Source organism: Phyllostomus discolor, chromosome 15 (assembly GCF_004126475.2).
Source record: "Phyllostomus discolor isolate MPI-MPIP mPhyDis1 chromosome 15, mPhyDis1.pri.v3, whole genome shotgun sequence".
NCBI classification, from domain to species: domain Eukaryota; kingdom Metazoa; phylum Chordata; class Mammalia; order Chiroptera; family Phyllostomidae; genus Phyllostomus; species Phyllostomus discolor.
Genome location: NC_040917.2, coordinates 1,304,463 through 1,326,349, shown reverse-complemented (window position 1 = coordinate 1,326,349; position 21,887 = coordinate 1,304,463). Strand labels below are relative to the sequence as shown.

General features: G+C 44.1%; 1 gene segment (V, D, J or C); it reads left to right on the top strand.

Annotated features, from left to right (window-relative positions):
- The first annotated feature begins 20,280 nt into the window (after nt 1-20,280).
- On the top strand, nt 20,281-20,823 carry LOC114489653. The segment is given in 2 exon segments: nt 20,281-20,409; nt 20,495-20,823. Coding segments are annotated over 2 exon segments (375 nt in total).
- Nucleotides 20,824-21,887: the final 1,064 nt, after the last annotated feature.

Genomic DNA, 21,887 nt, shown 5'->3' with positions numbered 1-21,887 from the left:
CACAGTCCCTCCCAACTCACAAGAAGAGTTTCCTACAAGCAAAATTTGATTCCAGGTCCAGGGTCCATCAATACTTGGTCTGTGGAGGCTCTAGCTCTCTCCTAACACAGGGCTAAGTTCTCTGGACAATCACTTATACAATCCCTGGAAAACAATTTGGATATGCATTTCAAAACACAAAATCCAACAATGACTAGGACCATCCCATAGCCCCCATGACCCAGACATGCAAATTCAGTCTTTCAAACCAAGGCTTTGGATTGGGTCATTGTAAGTTATTATGCAGGGTGTAAAAGACCTCCTGCTCAGTGAGTCACTTAGTGCCCTGGATTTGCCGATGAAGCTCAAGCTGGAGTTGATAGATGTCCCTTGATATTGGAAGTAAAGGTTCCTCACTAGTGATGCTGGACCTCCTCCCATAAGTGCTGAATGCAGTTCCACTTTGGGGAGTGGAACACAGCTTAGAGAAACCTGCAGCACTAGTGAGTTGTTGGTGAGTGACAAGGACATCTTCATCATCCATACTATTTCCTCCAGGATTGGGGAAGCCCAATGGAATGGAGGTGGATCATGGAGTGTGTTAGCCTTTTCTATGATATGGCTTCACACTCTTCGCTGGCTGCTCCAAAGGTCTTTCTGGAGAGGAAATACTACCATACTCTCCTCTCCAAGTTAATAAATCAGCATTCCTTTGTGGCTGGTGAGAGAAGAACAGCCATTCATGATTCAAATTTTGGGGTTAACTGTCTAGTTTGAATTGCTTCATTGGCAAGACTTAGCTCGGCTCTTGTGATCAGGGAGAGATACTTCCATGAAGTTACATGCGTGTTTCTTCTTTGCTCAGTTTTAGCCCTTAAAAGAGATTAGGGTGGTTCCCAACACTTGGTTGTCTGGTTCTAATGGGCAGGGGGCAGTGCAAACTAGGCTCCCAGCAGCATAGTCTGAGAAAAGCCAGGGTTTTAAAAGTGTCACCTGTTTTTCCTGTGCTTGGAAACACAGGCCCCCTTGCTGTTTCTGCAAGTTGTAATGAGCTTGAGCAGAGAGTTAACTGCTCTGTTATTCTCTAGACCTGGTAGGTACTAGTTTTAGAATCTGCAGGGTTTCAAAAACTCAGATGCTTATTTTTCCTTCTCCTGTTTTTCTACTTCTGCTTCTCTTCTTTCTAACTCACTCTAATGCCCTTCCTTCCCATGCTGCACATGAATGCGGCACATATCCTTTTCCTTTATTCCTTCTTACCCTTCTCCTGCACAGTCCTTCACTTCCTTAATTTCATCTTTCTCTTTCTTTTCTATCACTTCTTTGATTCTTACGTTTTTATTTTTCTTTTTTCCTTACACAATCATCCTTCAGCTTTCACAGACCCTCTTTGATTTACAGAGACCCTCTTCGACTTACACAACCCTTCTTCAACTCTTCTAGCCCATTTTAGTTTGCCCTTGTAACTCATCCAGCCATAACCAACTTTAGAATGACCCACATTCAATCCTATATTGTTTTCAAGATATAATGCCATAATTTTATACATTTCATTACCAAAACCTACATTTTCCCACCTAAATTAAAATTCTCAACTTTTAGTAACAATAATATAAGTAATCAGCATATTTTAGATTCAGAAATTTATGAACACATTTCACAACTTTCAGAAAGTTTTTAATCCACTGGAAAATACATTTGCATTTTTTATTCTTGGTGATCACTACATTTCTTGAGTGTGCTCAGAGTGAGCTGTCTCCTTATCTAGTGCCCTTGACAACTTCAGGGAGGCTGGAGAAGAGGGAGGGAGGAGACATCAGGAGTGAGAGGGCTTGTTCCCAGGACCAAAGCAGTTTCTGAGCCTCCAGAAGAGGGATTCTGAGTGATTATAATACACATTTTCTCATTGTTTTTATTCATGAGATTTTTACTGTCTGAGGGGGGTGAAATCTGCTTCTCTCTTTTTTTTTAATCACCTTCTGAATAGAATCCTTATGATGTAACAACATTAGAGATCTCATTCCATTTACCAGAGGTTTAGCAAAACATTTCAAGACTGAGACTGAGATGTTCCGTTCAAAACAGAAACAAAAAACAAAATCTGAAGCAAATAGAACATTCAAGCAAACCAGTATTCTCAAATTAAATCTTTTAAGAGAAGGGAGAGAAACACTAGCCTTAGAATTGTATCTCACACCACCTGGTGCTATAAATGACCCTGACAGAATCTAAATGGCATGAAGCCCAAACAGCAGAGACACTATCTCACACCAACAAGTACAGTGAGTAACTTTTAAGGCCCAAATGGCATGGACCCAAGCAGCAGAGACAGAAGATTCTAGTGTTTTACAAAACAGCAAAATTCAAACAAAGTTTCCAAAAACACAAGAAATCAAACAGCTCTGATTCCACTTATCTACTGCAAAATGGCTGCAAGAGAGGTGACCCAAGAAGAAATCTTTCCTTTATCGTAGACACACCGGTAGCATAACTAAAAACCTCTTGGTACTTCTTGTCCCTTACGTGGGACGAAAGGCACCAAATCCCATCTGTCTGGATGTTCCTGTCTGCAGCAATGGCTCGTAGCCTCTGTCCCTGTTCATCCAACAGATGTGGGAGGAACTCTGTCCAGCAGCATGCTCTTCCCATCTGCCGCAGATGGTAAATAAATTGTCCTGGACACAGTCTTGCCATTATGGTGGAAAAAGGGTTAGCAATTCCCTGTAGTGGAGAGCACCCTATGTTCTTCTCCCAAATGACTTTTATTGGGAATGGTATGTGTAGGTGTATACAGCATACATGTATTGCTCATCAATCAATGTCAAAAAGGCTATATCCATACAGAAATGGGTGTTATGTATAGATAACAATTGAAGGAACATAGAGATTTGTCATAGGTCAGGGTCTTTTAGTCATTCCGGTGCCAGAGGGTCTTTCAGGCATGTTTCATGAGATAAGGAGTTTACTCCTTTTGCCTGGAATTCAAACATCTGGGTTATATCACCAAGGCTATACAAAACAAAGCAGAACAAACTTCAAAGGATACAATGTACATTTGAGGCCTTATATCCATGGGAGCCCTCCTTGTTAGAGCCGGGCCATGTCTGCCACCTGTGTTACCTGGTTTTCCAGGGAGACTTATTAGCCCTTTTCAGAGCTTGCTCTCACAGGGATACAATCTTGGAAACTACACAGGGCTTCTTCAGGAGCAATGAACATGGAGGTTAAGGCCTGTTTTAATCTCTCTCAGAGAGCTTCCTCTCCATCTCACCTTCAGTGTGTAGATACATAAGAAACTGCTCATCCCAATGAGTCTGATGTGGTTGAATCTCCATCTAAATACATTAAGCAGGCACATATAATCAAGATCTAGGAAACTGTTCCCCTAATTATCTGCATTGTGTCTGCTAATTTTTCTGTTATTTTAAGCAGATAACAAGGTGTCAAACTTTTACCTGAAAGTCATTCTTGGGTCTGTCCATAGTGTGTTTACATGTGAACTTCACTTTGAGTTTTGGTGCAGTAAGCAGATTGTTCTCCTCAATGTGTGTGGGCACCTTCCACACCACTGAATGGCTGACTGGAACAAATAGTGAAGGAGGGAAAACTAAGCCCGTTTTACCCATGTACTGGATACTGGAGCTGGTGCAGGGGTCTTGTCCTGTCCTGAGCACCCTTGTCCTCAGCATTTAACTCAGGCTGAGTTATGACAGCAGCTCTCCTGTGTCTGCTGCCAGCCACCAGAGCTCATTGCAATTTAGGAGGTTTCATTGTCGAGACAATGAGCATTGACTCCTTGTAAATGTAAATGTGCATTTCTGTTTGCTTCTCTGGAGGACCATGGTTCTTCTGTGCAAAGGAGAGCACATGCAAGTTTGCCCTTCATAGGGAATGATCCCATCAGAGAACACTCATGCTTTTATTGGAAACCGTACTGGGCACTCAGTGAACAAGAGGGAGGATTCCATTAATGTCAGGCTACCAATTGCAAAACAGTTTCCTAATATTCCCTGGGTGCTTTTCTTTGATCACCATTGAAAATTGTGGAGCCCTGTGATGACTCAGAGATCCCTGAGGGTGGAATGAGCAGTACTATGTGGCATCAGAGCTCACTGTGACAGTGTCAGCAGACTAAGCTGATTGCATGCTAAGGCTCCAAGTCCTCAGTGATTGGTCTTGCAAATGACTTTTTTCCTTATTGATCTCAGACAATATCCAAATGCAACCTGCTTTCATGTGGGAATATCAATGATGCACATACACTGAAACAAACAAACAAACAAAAGAAGATGTATTTGACTAATCAGATTATTGTGAGCATTTGCCAAGAAGTATGTTTGCTTGATACAGGTGCCAAGGGTAATAATACATAATAATGGCAAAATCGACATAGAAGGTAACTATGCAGTGTCTCCAATGACTTGGTGGCACACGGAACTGACACATGCTTAATAAATCCAGCACAAGTGCACAATCCTGTGGAAATGGGGACTTTATCTTACTCTTTTATGTAGAAACCACCTGCCACATTCTTCAGCCAGTGAAAACCAGAATAAATGTTTGTGCCTGACCCAGGAACTGAGAACTTTGTACCTGCCAGGCTGATGGATTTGAGGACATGGAGTCCTCATGGGAAACATCACACAGCTCCTCCATAACTGACCCCAGAGATGACCAGCTTAGAAAGGGAGCCTGAGTGACAACCAGCAGCACCTGAGTTCTCACATCTGATGCCTTGATCAGTGCAGGAGTGTCAACAATGGTTGAAACAGAAACCCAGATACAAGGGGAGATGGTGGTTCCAGCAGCCCCTGACAGGTGCAGCTGTGGGTCACTGAGCAGTGGCTCTGTTTCTGTGCAGGATGCTGGGATCTGAGGTCTTCAAGGCAGGTGGTGGAAGGGAAGACAAGCATCAGGATGGAGAATCAATAAAGGAAGAAAAGCCAGGATGTCCGTCACAGAGTTGACCTCACTCACCTAACAAGTCCCACTCCAGCCTAGAACTCATGTGGATGCCCATCCCATATGGTAGTTATTGGGAAGAAAGTAGCCTTCAACAGCATTGCCATGAAAATATCAGTGTGTGTGTGTGTGTGTGTGTGTGTGTGTGTGTGTGAATAATTCAGCAATAGAAATGTGGTGGGATTAGGGCCTCATGCAGGATCCTCAGATGGGACCTTCAAACAGAGGAATCTGAGGACACCAGAGGCTTTCAAAGGCCCCAAGAACTTCCAGACTTAGAAGTGTTGGCAGTGACAGTGCATTGGGCAGCTCCAGGAAAGGGGCTCCCTGGTGGGTCATGCAGCCCTTGTTTGGAGGTTCTCTGCAGAGTCAGTGGGGTTTAATAAGATCAGATCTCTGTGTCTAGAGATGTCAAAGCAGCTTGTGTCATTCTGGAAGCATTCTGAAGTCAGGGTTCTGTCTTCAATTCTTAACTAGTGCCAAGGAGATGTTCATGCCCTCTGAACTAAGACAGGACTCTTACCTGCAGGACTCAGGCTGGGCAGCAGGGGATGTGCAAGACCCACAAGTTCAGTGCTGCTGCCCAGCATCAGGTGGAGATGGAGCTGGGGAGAGATTCCCTCTGAGGGGCTGCATCCTCTTCTTCCCATAAAAAAAATCTAAAGTTGAGTTGGACATGAGGTGAGTGCAGATACCCAATTCCAGTAGAGCATTTATGAAAGTATAAAGCATGAAGACCACAACCAATAAGGATATTTCTATGGCGTCTTTATATCTGAATTGTAAGAAGCTTGACACAGGGATTATTTTATTAACTCACCAGGTGGAGAATTTTGTAGACACACTGGCCCAGCAATAAGACATTCATGTACCAATGACAGACTGTCCCAGGTGTCTCTGTGTCACTCAAAGTTGGGGTCACTATGAAAGAGCATGTCGTGCAGGGCCTTGTTTCCCAGGGGAAGAGCTATTTCTTTACAGAACTTAGGGACGTGGAAGGGGACATATATCCTCACACAGGGATTAGGACTGGGTCTATCAGACTCCCACTGAATGTGGTCTCTGTGTCCTCCAACTTTTCTCAGGTGGGGTCAGGGCTTCAGCTATGAAACATTCTCCCTGATGAATATGCAGAGGAAAGAGGTAGACTTGGTTGAATATGAGTGTGTCTGGTCCCTGAGAGTATCATCCATGGCTACACCCTCCCCTACAGAAATCTTGACAGCATAACCCATCACAGTGGACTGGAGCAAAAAAGCCCTCTACCTGGTTGCAGTTGCTATAGGTAAGAAGCTCTCCAGTGTCTGTGTTGATGAGGATACCAAGAACAGCCGAGGGGTATTTCCGCACACTTCTGTCTACTCTCCACAGGTGAGTACTCCCGGGTGAAGCTGGTGCAGTCTGGGGCTGAGGTGAGAAAGCCTGGGGCTTCAGTGAAGGTCTCCTGCAAGGCTACTGGATACACCTTCACAGGCTATTGAATAAGCTGGGTGCAAAAGGCCCCAGGACAAGGGCTTGATTGGATGGGGAGAATCACCCCAATGATAGTGAAAGAAAGTACACACAGGAGTTCCAGGACAGAGTCACCATGACTGCAGACATGTCCACGAGTAGAACATCATGGGGCTGAACAGTCTCAAAGCTAAGGACTCGGCCATGTATTATTGCATGAGAGACACTGTGATGACCCACATGCTGAATGCATCACAGAGCATGAGGGGTGGGGAAGTTTGGCTGGGCAGATGACATGGCAGGGAGATGGGCCTCCTGACTTCCTCACACACAGGTGGGATCTGAGAGTAGGAAGTATGCTGCCATGGGCATGTCAAAAACTCAGGGAATATTTCAGGAGACCAGATATACTGTGGGGAAGAGGCAGGGAAGATGCTGCAGAAAGGGCTCCTATTATTTGTTGTCATTTTGCAGGGACCCATTTGGAGCCTCCTGGTTCTCTGAAAGATGTGTTTCATCAAGGCTTCCTCTGGGAAGCCTTGGTCAGGGTTACCTTGGGGATTTGGTCTAGGTGATGCCTAGCAAGTACTAGGACATTCACTTATTTGTGAAAACTGGACTTGTGATTGGGGAAAAGTAAGTCCATGAAAGTAAAGGGGGATTTCTATGTTCTTGTTTCTGCCAGCATCACACAGATGACATTCTGACAGCAAAGTCCACATTCCAGCACAATCTGTGACATCAGAACTTTCCTTCATCCCTCCCTCAGGGTGAGATCCTGTGGATTCTCCTCACCTGAGAAAAAAGCCCCATGAGTGTCCCTGTCTTTGAGCTAGTACTGATGTCATCACATAACAAGGGACATCGTAGGGGCACCCTTGACAGTGGAACATGTACTTTCAGCCTCTACTATCTTCTTATGTCAACTGAAACAATTATCAAACACCTGGCTCTGCAATCCACACACATTGTTCTTGTACTTTCTGGAGGTCAGTGTGAATGTGCCAGTTCAAACCAGCTTCACTTACCATCAATGCAAATTCACCCCCATGCACGGAGTACCATATTTTCCAATTAGCACATCGTTACAATGAGTACATCAGGCTCAAGTTCAGATGATGCCCATTATGTGTGGCCATGGTAACAAACTCCCACTGGTCACATGCAGGCATGAATAGAGACTGTGAGAGAGGAGACGGTTCCTATGAAATTTACTGTCAAAGAATCAGGGGGCTCCATTATACTCCCTCCCCTGGTTCCTGATAACAGCTGCATTGAACATACATGTAAACACAGATACTAATAGAGAGCATCAGGTTGAACCCACAATGATGACCAGTTTAACATAATATCAGATCCACCAGCTCCAGTAATGGGAGGTTATTTGAAAGATCTATTCATCCTGTAATCAGTGGATAAAGAATATAATGCTTTTCATATAAATTATTATTTTATTTATACCTGTTATTTTCTGTCAGTAGCTTGTACCAAGGTTCTCCATAATCTAATTTATAAAATTTCAACATACTTACTCCCCGATTTCTAGATAAATATTCACCTAAGCACTTCTACTTATGACCGAGTTTCTTCTGCATCCCAAATGTGTGAACCTACTTTTCCCGGAGTCTAGGATATGAAAACAAAAATGAGGCATTGAACACGATGCATATTCAGCACCAAACTCCACTAAAGAAACATGTTCCAGGCCACACTTCCCGCTTCTGGGAAGGGTTCCCGCTTCTGTTTCCAAAAAGACAACACAGGCCCTCCATCTCCTCCAACACTGTGTCCACGAGCTCTGGGGCCACAGTCTCTCCTTAGTTCATAGTTTTATAATTTTGTAGAGGAAATGGGAGAGATGCAATTTCTGATGACAAGAAGAGGAACCTCCTCAAATTTTAATGCTCCCTGTGATCATGAACATTTAATTTCCTTGGTGTGCTCATTACTGCTGACTTTCAAAGGCATCTCTTATTTAAACATCTCTCATTTATGAAAATTCACTCTTCTGCATCATGCACAGATCTCATGGACCAGTATAGGCTCAAATGTGGGGAGTAACTGATGACAGACATGTGTCCTTAGATATGTCACACTCTGGGACCATGCCCTTAATGTCTATCCAGCAACAGAGCTCCTTATATAGCAGGAGGACATGCAAATAGGGCTCATCTGCTCATGAAAAGCAGCCCAGCCCTGACCGTGCAGCTCTGAGAGAGGAGCTCAGCCCTGGATTCCCAGGTGTTCCTGGACTCTTGTGAGGACAGAACACAGACCACTCACCATGGAGTTTGGTTTCATCTCAGTTTCCCTTGTTGCTGTTTTAACAGGAAATCTCTAGAGAATGGTAGGCACTGAGTGTGTGAGTGGATACATCTGAGAGATAAAATGGATGGGTAAGAGTTTCCTGACCTGATGTCTTTGTGTTTGCAGGTGTACAGTGTGAAGTGCAGGTGGTGGAGTCTCTTGGGGAGGCCTGGTGAAGCCTGGGGGGGTCTCTGAGACTTTCCTGTGCAGCCTCTGGATTCACCATCAGTAGTAGGTACTGGATGCACTGGGTCTACCAGGCTCCTGGGAAGGGGCTGGAATGGATCTCAGTAACTGTTGGTAGTAGCACATACTACACAAACTCTGTGAAAGGCCAATTCACCATCTCCATAGACAATGCGAAGAACAAGCTCTATGTGAAAATGAATAGCCTGAGACCTGAGGACACGGCCCTGTATTACTGTGGGAGTAATACAGTGAGGGGAAGTCATTGTGACCCCAGATACAAACCTCCCTGAAGGAGACAGGGGGGCTGGGCTGCAGGGGAATCTCCAAACACCAGGGGGCGCTCAGGGCACATTGAGTACCTGGTTCAGTTCTGAACAGCTGCAAATGCACTTTAACTGTTGGATTTCTGGAGGTGTGGGGTTAATTTTCTACACAGCCGTTTCTTTCAGGGATCCTGACTTTCTTCATCATTCTGTGCTGACATCTTATCTATGTAAACTTCAGAGGCTTGTTGTAATAAGAGGACGATATTTTCACACACACAGGAGGCAGAAAGTCACATTTGCTTAATGTTATCCTAATGAATCATAGTGGAATTATTAAATCTGCATGACCCATATCAGCTAAATGCAACCAGACGTCCTGCTGGATGCAACAGTGCACCAGAGCCCCACACAGCTCAGAGTCCAAGCCAGCCAACAGTAGACACATGCATGATGAACAGTGGGCAAAAACGCATATGAGCCCAATGCCAGAGGGAAAGTGCCCTGGGGGAGACAGTATTGACCTGACTCCATGTTCATGATGACCAATAGCAGTTGGCATCATGTAGGTGTAGAGTGACACCCACCCTAACTTGGTACAGGTGTCCAGGATGGCGGTGTCACACCCAAAGAGGGACTATGGCATAGTTTGTCACTTCATTGTGGAGTCTGTTGAGAGCAGGGCAGGTTTTTCAGCAAGCCAGCAATGGCTGCTTTAACTCAGGTAAGGAGTCTGGATCAGTACCTTCTGGTTCATTCGTGACAAGGTTGAAGAGGCTCCTGCTCATAGGATGGGTTTGTGTGGTTCTAATCTTCCACTTGCATGGAACTAGAAAGAATCACCACTTTCTCTATATACATTCCACCTGTGCAATATAGAGGAGAGAGGGATGAATCTTAACATGTCAGCATCCAACATAAAAACAACAAGATCCTTACTTCTTATTCCATCAAACTCCTAGGACTCATGAGTGAGAACATGAAACAAACAACCATTATGGGTATACCACAAATTCAGCCCCTAGAAAATGAGAATGATTGTTATATGTAAGCAAGAAGAGGAAATAATAATAAATTGTATGGGCATCTTAGCTCAGAATTTAGTCTGAAACCTGTTCACTCTACAAGATGTTCAGCTTTCTCTGAAGGACTTGCTTCCCTTTTCTGCTTCAAAAGACAAGAAGTTTCCACAGGACTATAGGGATCCTCAGTTTGGGGAGATCTGATGGAGTAGCCTTACAACTGGACAGAAACACTATTTGATTCCTTTGGTGTTCCTAGGTGTGACTGTGTCACTCAAAAACTCACACATTAAAATTTGAGACTCATGTTATGGTGTTAGAATGCCTGGCCTCAGGTGAAGAGTTGGTCGCAGGGTGGAGCTCTGATGAATGGAGTCAGGGCCTTCATGAGAGAGGACTGAGGAAGCTGCCCTGCCCCATTTACCCTCTGAGATTAGAGGGAACAGCCATCTAAGAAGCAGATTCTCACCAGTCACCTAAACAATCTGCATCTAGTCTTGCATTTTTCACATCTATATCTGTGAGAAATAGATTTCTTTTGTTGGCCAATGCCCCAGACCACAGTCCTTTGTTACAGCAACCAGAATGATTTAGTACTGTAGTGTAACATGACTACACGGGTTGAATATTTAGAGTTCCACTGCTGTTTGTGTTGTAAAATGTACACCATGTGTTGTCTTCCAGTGATGTCCCAGGGTAGTTTTTCTCTGTTACTTTCTCCCACATATAAAATGTTCTGATCGGGCATTATGGGAAGCTCCTAAACAGATGTAGCAGGAAGGCAGCATTAGATATGAATTTAATCCATGAACCCTTTCAATACTTGACACATCAGCGTAGAATGAGGCCCAGGTTGCACTGAAGACGAAACTCATTATCCTCTCACTTCCCATGTTACAGGGACATGGCTGATGTGTGCTTGAGGACATGCACAGGAGCAACACGCAGGAGCAGCATTGACCAAGGATGTTAAAGGATTCACTTAGGTTTGAACATTTTAACTAAGCATGCCATGTTTTCGAATTTCCCAGATATTGTATATAATAATGACAGCATGGCATCTGGATCATTGAGTCAATTGTCTTGATTCAATGATAAGATGTTTATCTTGACACACCATCACCATGGTTTCTCCAGTGAGGGGTGTCCTCCCTTCCCTGTCAGAGTCGAGAGATTTTATAAATGGAGCCCCTGTGAATTATCCAGCTTGGATGATTCATGGTGTGACCAGAAAATCAATGACTTCAAAATTTTCTGAGTCTTCAACTCCCGGACCAGCGACCTCATGACCAAATGTAACAGAGACACGGGGAAAATGTGAATGGGTAACAAGGAATCACCTTCCCATTTTGTACCTGCGACATGTTCCTTGTTTCTTTTGATTTCTACCTACAGCATCAATATTTTTATTTCTAACAAGTTCCTGTTTTCTAAAATGATATAAAGTATCTGCATTATATCTTATATTTCCTTCTGTATCCTCTCCTACAAATTTTTTTAAACACATGTGTCTAGTAAACTGTGTTCATGAAAATAAGGCATAGTTCCATTTGTGACTCTAAGTCAGCATCTTCCCCTTATTTATTTGCATAGTGTCTGTTCTAGTCCCTGAGTCTGCCATAACCAATGGCAGACTAAGTCTTCCTTCCATGGATGATGGAAGTTGAGCTTTTTCTGGGGAGAGCTTCAGGAAAAAAAAAAAACTAACAAAAGACCCCTTTTAATACTGATAAAATGGGGTTTGCTAAAATTAAAGGAATATGCCCCAACAAAGATCCATTAAGCGAATAAATACAGAGGAGAAAATGAAGACTATGTTTCCAAATTGCATGTTTGATGGGAGAAAGCATTTATTATATATTAAGGACATTATATGCTCTGTGGAAGATCCTAGCACCCTCTGACCATAGAGATTACCCCCAGAAACAAGTCTTAGAAAGGCTCAGAGTGAGGGGTTCCTGTGAGGGTAGAAGTTCCCTTTGCAATGAGCCAACCTATACTTAGAAGTCTCTTCATTTCCTGCCCATGAACCACAAAATCACTGTCAACACAAATCTGAGAAAGCAAGTCAGTTAAGTCGCTGCCATAATCTTTTCAACAAACATAGATTTCTGAGTTGTAAACATACATAATACATTATTTTTATTTTCTAGTCATTTATTCAGGTAAAAATGTGATTATTTCTGCTGTGATTATTTTGGATTCTCTGCAATGTGCAAGGGGCTTGTTTAAGAGAAGGGTTTGCACAGGGGGCTTAGACATCATCACAAAATTTCCAACCTCTAGAATTCACACCCCTGCTGGTGTGGCTCAGTGGATTGAGTGCAGGGCTGTGAAATGGGGGATCGCTGGTGTGGTTTCCTGTCAGGGCACATGGCTTGTTTGTGGGCAGAGTCCATCCGCAGTGGGAGGTGTGCAAGAGGCAGCCACACATTGATGTTTCTCTCCCTTTATTTCTCTCTTCCTTCCCCTCTCTCTAAAAGTAAATAAAAATCTTTAAAAAAAAAGTGTTCACAATGTCGTAACTGTCTGGCCTTGGGAGGGAATTACTGGAAACGAAATGGCATCACATTTTAAGAAACAGTACATTGAGAATGACAGATTTATTCCTGATTTTTTCTGCCATGGTAGATATTTCTTGTGTGAAATTATATTATTTTTTTATTATTTATGGATATACTAGAGTATTTTTTAATCAGAAACTATACACAAATGGTATTCCTTTTGAATCTGATTGAAAAGGAATTTAAAAGTGCCCCCCCTACACCTCATGAACAATTTCTTCTTATGCTCAGAACAGTGAGGGTGTCTGTTGATCTCATTCCAGTGTGTAGCAGAAACCAGGTGAACCTCTATACCTGAATCACAGGTTGAGTGATTTCAAGATAAACATGTCTTCATAGAGGTTCCAGAATGACCCAAGCATTGGAACTCAGTTCTCTCCCACTCATGGGGAAAAGACTGCCCTGCATGCAAATGTCTCTGCCAGTTCCAAGTTAAATCCTCCCCTGGGATGTTGTGGCTCACAGCTCTCTCCACACATGGGCTGAGCCTCTGGGGAAGGCAGAGCTGTGGTTTCTTGTCCAGAAGAAGATGACACTGCTGGATGCCCTCCGGTGCCTGGTAACATCCCCTCAGTGTGATTGTGTTGGTTTCAGACACTAATGTGGGAGGACCCGCCTAACCATTGAAGGCCTGCAGGGGACCAGTGTGACAATCATGCTTGATGGTCTTGGAACTACAGCATCCACATAAGAGCTTTGGTTCTGCCTCCACAGCCCATGACACTCATGTTCCTCCTGTGACTGAGGCCTGGATACTTGGACCAGAACTAACCTGGACACTCCTCTGTGACCCTCACAATACACTCGCTCTGGGATTTCCATGTGTCCCACGGATGTCCTCAGTCTCTCAGATGCACTGCAGGCCTTGCTGTGCCCCATGAAATAATGGTGCTTCAGTGGAGATTTCTGTTTATGGATGGTGTAAGGTTTGGTGAAGTAAATCAGGTTTTAAGCACTTACAAGACTGTTAAATTCCATTGTATGTTTCACTTCAGTGTAGTCATTTAATGCAAAGTACAACTACACTGTCTATTGGCTTCCCTCCATCTGTCACCTTGGCCAATCATGAGCTCCCAGCCCCCTTCTCAGCACATCAGTCTCCAGATCCCCTGACCAGGGACTCAGATGAATGCAGGATGGCAGGTCCCAAACTGATCTCTATGACAGGAAAGCAGATCCTGTCATCCTCACACATCTCAGAACATCTTCTGACCCAGAACCACTGCCTCTGTGTCACTGGGAGAGGGAGATTTTAGGATCCCACACAGTCTATGACATCACATTCTTCTATCAGTCACACATTATGGTGAGATTCTAAGGAGTCTCCTCACCTGAGACCACAGCCTCACAAGTGTCCCTGTCCCCGGGAATGCTGGTCATCATACAGCAGGTAGTAGGGTGAGGAAACCCTTGTCAATGGGAAACCCACATACAGTCTGTTCTACTTCTCTATGACAACTCAATTTAATACCACACACCTGGGGGTGCCATTTCTACACATTTATTTCTGTAAAATCTGAAGGTTGCACCATGAAGTCCCTTCACTGGACTGAGGTCAAGGTGGTGGAGGGACCACTTTCATTCCAGAGACCCTAGGGCACTTCTGTGGTGGAATATAGGTAGCCCCCCAAGTTTATATGTTTAACTTCCCATCCCAAAGAGGACAGTATTAAAAATGTTTTTTTTTTTGAGATGCTTAAGTCATGAGAGTGCCCCACGAAAAGGGTTATACCATTTCTCAATGAGCACAGAGAGCTTGGTGAATTTTACACTGCATGAGGACCCAACTAGATATTGTCTGATGTGACCCAGGAAGGACCCCCTCTCTTGAAGACACAATAGTGATGCAATTAAAGGCAACTCTGACTGCCCACCACTTCAAAGGCCAATACTTGAGAGATAGGAGCTGATATGAGGGAGACTGGTTGTATTCAGGTGTCAGCAACCAGGACAATGAGAGGCTCTCATCTCAAAGGCCATTAACATCTCAGTACAGGCAGTTTTTTTTTTTTTTTATAAGGAGGTAGAGTGACAAAATAAACAATGAGATCATGGGGTGAAGCTGTGGCCATGCAGACAGTGCCCATGCTGGTCCCAATAAGGATTGTACTGTCATAATTCTAGAACTGTTGGTGCCAATCAATGTTTCCAGCTGGGTCATTTGTGTCACCTGAAACTGTGGTCAGGGTTGTTTCTTGTATAAGCATGACTGGTACTGGTTGCACTTTAAATATGATTACCAAGTAACTGTCAGAATGTGAGTTATTTACAAATTAGCATCCCTTATTCTATTTCCTTGTCAGAGAAAGTAACAGAAGTGCGTGTGTGTGTGTGTGTGTGTGTGTGTGTGTGTATATATATATATATATATATATATATATATATATATATATAGTGTGTGTGTGTGTGTGTGTGTCTGTGTGTGTGTCTGTGTGTGTGTTCAAATTCCCCCCTGTTAATTTTTCTTCCATATATATGGGGCTCTTGATGTCCTCTTAATCTTCTGCAGGAATGAAAAGTCTGAGCCTTTTGGAAAGCAAGACCTTGTGAGTTAAAAGGAGGCATATTTTTTTTAAGGTGACTGTCTAGCAGATTCTCTTTTACTGTTATGGGAAAAGTAAGTCCTAAAATGCTTCAAAACAATAAAGACCAGCACTATAAAGCAAAAAAAAAAAATAAACCTAAAATAAAAATCCCTTCTCTATGGACCTGAGACCCATGGTGTCCATGAATATAGACACATCTACCAATACCCAGTTCCTTCAAAGAGAGGGGCATGATAGTCTAGTGTTTGTTGGCACCAGGTAGCTTGTTGCCTGATTTAGGTGATGCTTGTTTCCATCTGAACTGAGGTGTCAGTGTAAGAACAACAAGAGTTGATGGTCATGCAAACTCCTTGTTCTGTTCGTATGTAGTCTAAGGTAAGTTGATTATCTAAAACAGCTCTGGCTAAAGAGTCCAGAGATTTCTGAATATTACGAAGTGAAATGTCAAATTCATTGACTACAGTGATTTAAGTCTTGGACACATTCTGAAGTACTTACCAATGTGCAGCTGCTCCCCAGCAGGGTGATACAGCACATCTAAAGAAATATCCATCATCTTGTATTCCCCTGGGAAGATCTTGAGCCATTTGTGTGCATGTTGATTGACCACTCTGTAGTCCCATCTGCCTGAAAAGTTTTAATGACTTGCTTGTGAATCTCAGGAAGGAGCACGTCTCCTGTCTGTCCCATGAATAAGCTAAAAAACCTTGGAGATGTGGTACATGCTCCCGTGGGACCTGAGAGGATGCTGTTTCCTTTTAGGAGAAAAAAAGTGTATTGGATTGGCAATTTATAGAACAAGACCTCTTCCAGAAGAAGAATTGAGTATCCATACAAACAGAGAAAGCGGTGTGATAACTTTAATCTCTGATTTCACATTTAATGACTTGAGGTGGGCTTGTTGTTGCATTTGCCTCATTACCCCTTTCACCAGTACTGAATTTTCATAGTCAGTTTGATGTTTTAAACAGACTACATGTGTCCCAAGTATATCTTTGGCTCCCGTGGAGAAATAATGATGTTTTGGAAGGTATCTACAGGAGACCCTGGGCCCTCCCATGGAGGTGAGGACCTCCACTATCCTAGTCACCATGCCAGTCTTCCATCTGCCTATATGCCCCTTTTTACTCATTTGTCTCCCCATGCCTGCTGCCAGGCACCTGAGATTTCAGTCTTGTGGGCCATTGATCCCTGGCCTCTCGTTCTTGCTGTGATTTTGTCTAACTAGCTACTCTCTTTCCAGCTTAAGAATCTTGACTCTGAATCCCTTTAGGAAAAAAAAATGTGCCAGATTATTTCAGCAACTGCTTCCTGCTGAAGAGAGATGTCATTTTTATTCAGAGCCAAGAAATCCTTGCTCTCAGAGGGGTGGTGTGGCCTGGGCAAAGATGAACGTGCAGATGGTGACTTGGAGTGGTGCTCCCTGAATAGGAGTGGGGCTTTAATATGGAGGAGTCAAATTGTGTGACTAGCCTCAATGTTCCTGAAGAAGCTAGAAAAAGTAGGGTCTAGTTATGTTTATAAGTTAAAAAAAATGAAGGCAATTCACTTAACTAGAGTTTAATATCCATAACTGTGTGGTACAGAGTCTATTGAAACATAAATTCTCTACATAGATTCATATTCATTTTTTTCAAAAATCCAAATAAAGGATAATTCATTTAAAGCATTGTTTCAGTTCTGCCTAATCATTTGCCTAAACATAACAGGAATAGCAATCGACTCTCTTAAATATGTAGGCTTTCTTAAATGTGCTTTGCTGGACTCTTATAAGAAATTTCCAGGATGAGATTTAATTCACCCCATTAAAGGAGGAAGTCAAGCCGCATTGTTGCTATTAGATTTTACCTGTTATACCTGTAACTTTCAGTGAGTTTCTTAAGTTCTTCAGGTCCTCTAAAATATCCTGAGCTCTCCCCTGTGTTCTCCCAGGAAATCAACCTTCACTCCTTGCCTGGAAATACTGCCATGGATGTTCAGAATAAGTAAGGTACCAGGTCCTTTCTCCAAGTTGCTTTTATTAGCTTCAAAGTCATTCTGCATTCCTTAAAGCTTTTGCTGGCATCCAGAGTCCATGCAGGTCTCTCTCGGACTTGACATTCCATTCAAACTATTAGTAGATAAAATCACAACTGAGAAATGGCTTTATCTGCCCTATTATGAATAAATCAGGCTCCTGCTTGATTAATTCGAACTACTATATTGTCACGGGAACAATAATATTCATTCATAAGTCTTTCCAAATTCCAGAAGGATCAAACAGGAGCAATGTGTGAATTCCTATATATTTATCATTAAAGTATAATTTACCAAACTACTTTAAGAAAAATGGCAGGTGTCTTATGTCTTAAAAACAACGTGATTAACAATTATCATTATATTCAGCAACAGTTACAAAACTACAGTAGTCTTCAGTTCATGTTGCACCATGATCACTTTTTTCTGTTTATTGGCCAGCATTTCTATAAATCCAGTTATTCCATAGAGTTGTTATATTTAACTGTTCAAAAATATGATCTAAAAATGTATTCTCAGAAATATGGAATATACAAAAAGTCATATTCCTTTGCATGGTTGTCTCTGAAGATGTAACATATTTGTGAATGCATCAGGATCAAACTGTGCCTAAGGGAGGCAGTTTTCCAAAACCTTGAGTACAGGTCTGACAAACAGTGTTCTCACAGCCCTGAGACTGTGTCTGATAAATGGTTCCCAAAGCCTTGAGTGGGCCTCATGCACACACTGCAGCTTTGTTGTAAAATCTGTTGGCTTCTGGGTGGCTTTGTCTATATTTGAGTATACAAGGGAGTTGGGACTTCATGCTGGGCACACAGAGAGAGGGCAGGAGACACACGGGTGTCACACAGGGACAAGTAGGGAGACACGCAGCTAGCAGTGTGTGTGGATTGCCAACCTTTGAATAAAGGCATGTAACACATTTGAACATGTCCACAATTTCCATATGTCTAAATCCCATGAACCTATCTGACATTGAATGGTTGCAACACATCATGTGTTAGATGCATGTGTGGGGACAAGGAGAGAGGGTGAGTCATGTCCTAAGAGGATGAAGAACATTTCAAAGATGCAGATGACTCTTTAAAGGTGATGCAAATTGTGTGGTGTCATATTAGTTCCCATCAGTCTCTGACTCAAGGTGTCACAAGGACGATGTTGGGGATGAACAATTATCCATGGCACTCATCAGACACAGGACCATGCTGCACAATGTGGACCCTCCTTTCTCAGGAAACACTTTGTCCCCATGAATTGTCTCTGTTCAGTGTCCCTGAGTCAGGTACCCAACACTTCCCTCTGCTCTCACCTGATATGGGAGTAAGACAAATGACAAGACCTTCAACTGGTTCCTCTTATCTGGGGTCATGGTATCTAAATGTCTTTGAAAACTGGGATGCAGAGATGCCCAAATTCACCTGGAATGCATCTCTGGGCAGCAATGCAGGGACAGGTGAGGGAGAGGTTGGCATGTCAAGACTGAGAGACCCCAAGGCTAGGTCAGATTACACATCACAGGGCAGCCCTGGCCATGGAGGGGCACTCAGTATCCTCCCTCACATTGGGGCAGGGGACAGGATTGAGTTACAGAGCACAGCTGTCCCTTGCAGCAATGGTGTGCTTCTCACTGAAAGAGTTGTTGTCACTGCTTCTCTTCCTAGGAACCCACCTTGCTGTCCTTCATGCTGGTCACTGTAGGTCAGTACCCAGGGATCCTCACAGCTTCCCCCCCAGCACTTTCAAGGCATTGGTGCCGTCCCCAACACAGATATCACTTTGGTTCCATCTGGCTGCACCAATCCCTCACTCTCAGCTCTCCTGTCATCAAAGGAACAGTTTCCCGAAAACTTTATCACCTACAGAAATCTCAGGTCTGGTCCATGGGTGTCCTCAGTCTGTCAGATGTGCCCCAGTCCTCACTGTGCCCTGTTAAATGATGGGACTGTAGTGGGAATATCCTGTGTATAGAGGGTGAGTGACACTCGGGGAAGTAAACATAGTTTCAATTGTTCACCAGACAGTTAAATCGAATCATGCATTTCCACTCAATTTTTTTAATCTAATGAATGATTCTCCTAGTCTTCACTTTGTTTTCACTCCATATGTAACCTTGGCCCATCATGAGTTCCAGTCCTCTTTCCAGGACATCAGCCTGCAGATACTCACTCCAGGGCCTCAGGTGAATGGGGGAAGGAAGGTTCCAAGCTAATTCCCTGTGACTAGGAGTTGGGTTAGATAATTCACACACATCTCAGGACCCCTGGTGGCAGAGTCAGTACCTATGTCTCTGGGAGAATGTGACCCCTGGGTCTCAGAGCCTCAATTGATCTAGGAACCCTGGGCATCTCCTGAGTCGCTCACCTGAGGGAAACAGCTGCACTGCCCTGGGGGAAGTGATCCTAAAGGAGGACCCAGCATGTGTAGCACCTGTGACCGCTGCAGGGCCAGGGCTGGACTCTGGGCAGCAGGCCCTTACCAGAGTGTCCTGTTCCCTGCAGCTGGACTGAGACACAGAGGCTGCAACTGCACCATCACCTGCAGGCCCTGGACACCTCATCCTGGTGAATGGAAAGGCTCTTCTCCACTTTGTAATAATTACCACATGAAATATTATTTTACATGGAATTGTGATTATCCAGTCTGAAAATAATGAGTCTACTTCATGCCATTCCTAGGACTGGGAAGATGTTTGGGCATAATGTTAATCAGTTTCTTCATCCACAAAATTAAAATAGTGCGATCCTCTCATCTTGATCAGCATTAATGTTTAAACATAGAAAAATGGGTAGTGTCTTGCCCTGAGTTCAAGGCATCTCATAAAATAACTTCTCTCTCATGCCTAACCAATGCCATCAAGTCCAAAAGAAGAAATGTGCTCAGAACCCAGAAGGACATAGGGCAGTGACCTCAGTCCTTCCCCACTTATGAGAACAGAGCCCCACCACATGCAAATTTCTCTCCCAGCTGCAGGATACATCCTCCCCTGGGCTGTGGGGGCTCATAGCTCTCTCCTCACACAGGGCAGAGATCTCTGGGGAAGGTAGAACTGTGCTCTAGAAGAAGATGAGACTGCTGGGTCTTCTCCTGTGCCTGGTGACAGCCCCCCAGGGTGAGTGTCTTGGGTGTCAGATGTAGATCTATGGGACAGTGGAGAATGCACAAGGCTGACAGGATCTCATATTCCTTGTCCTCAGGTGTCCACTCCGAGGTGCAGCTGCAGGAGTCGGGCCCAGGAGTGGTGAAGCCCTCACAGACCCTCTCCCTCACCTGCACAGTCTCTGGTTACTCCATCACCAGTGGTTATGTATGGAGCTGGATCCGCCAGTTCCCAGGGAGGGGGCTGGAGTGGGTCGGGTACATAAGTTATAGTGGAAGTGCTTACTACAGCCCATCCCTCAAGAGCCGCACCTCCATCTCCAGAGATACATCCAATAACCAGTTCTCCCTGCAGCTGACTTCCATGACCACTGAGGATACAGCTGTGTATTACTGTGCGAGAGACACAGTGAGAGGAAATAAATAGGAGCCCAGGCACAAACCTCCCAAATGGAGACAGGAGGGCTGGGCTGCAGGGGGGCCTCGGGACACCAGGGGGCGATCACGTAGCAGGCAGCACAGTGGGAAACAGCACTGACCCTGGTCAACAGAATCTGACATCCCAGGGCCACTTTTCTGAGTCCCCTCTTCCTACATCAGACCCTGCTTGTGCTCCTGGGGAGACACCAATCCAGTGACACCCATGGTTCAGACCTCGGGGCTCCTGGCTGTGAGCTCTGAGAATGTGGGCCTGTGGGTTGTATGCAGGTCAGTGAGACTCCCTCTACAAGTCAGGCCAGAGTTGTCTATACTGATTGGATAAGGGTATTCTTGAACTAACCTTCCCCAGGACAAACCAGGACTTCCTCACTATGGACTTTTTAGGTTCCAGGTGCTAGGAGAATAGGAAACAATCAGGATGGGCAGTCTCCAGTCTTCACATCAATTGTATTTGCTTCTGTTCTGTCATCAAAGTAGGTCACTCACTCAGTTAGAATGTGAGTGAGGATCCTGTCCATGTACTAGTAAGAGAGGAGAAAAGAGACCTGTAGTTCATTACCATGAAAATTGTGTGTGTGTGTGTGTGTGTGTGTGTGTGTGTGTGTGTGTGTAATTTGTTGAGCAGTACTAGTGCAGCGGAATTAGGACCCCATACAAGGACACTCAGATGGGGCCTTCAAGCAGAAGAACCTGAGGACATCAACTCTCAACCCCCCCGAGATCTTCTGGACTGGGAGGTGTTTTCTGAGTCAGTTCATCTGGCATGTCCAGCAAAGAGGCTCCCTGGTTGCTTCACAGTCCCTGGTGAAGGGGCTCCCTGCAGAATCACTGGGGTTTAGAAAGACTAAACGTCAGATATGCTTAGATGTCTAAACACATGGTGTCCCAGAGGGAGTATCCTAAAATCATAATGTAACTTTTAATTCTAAACTAGAGGTGCTGGAACTTATGCCCAGTGAGCCCAGAGAGAACCCTTCCCTTCAGGGCATGGACTGGGCAGCAGGGGGCACATGGGACCAGTTATCTCAGGGCTTCTGCCCCAGGACCAGG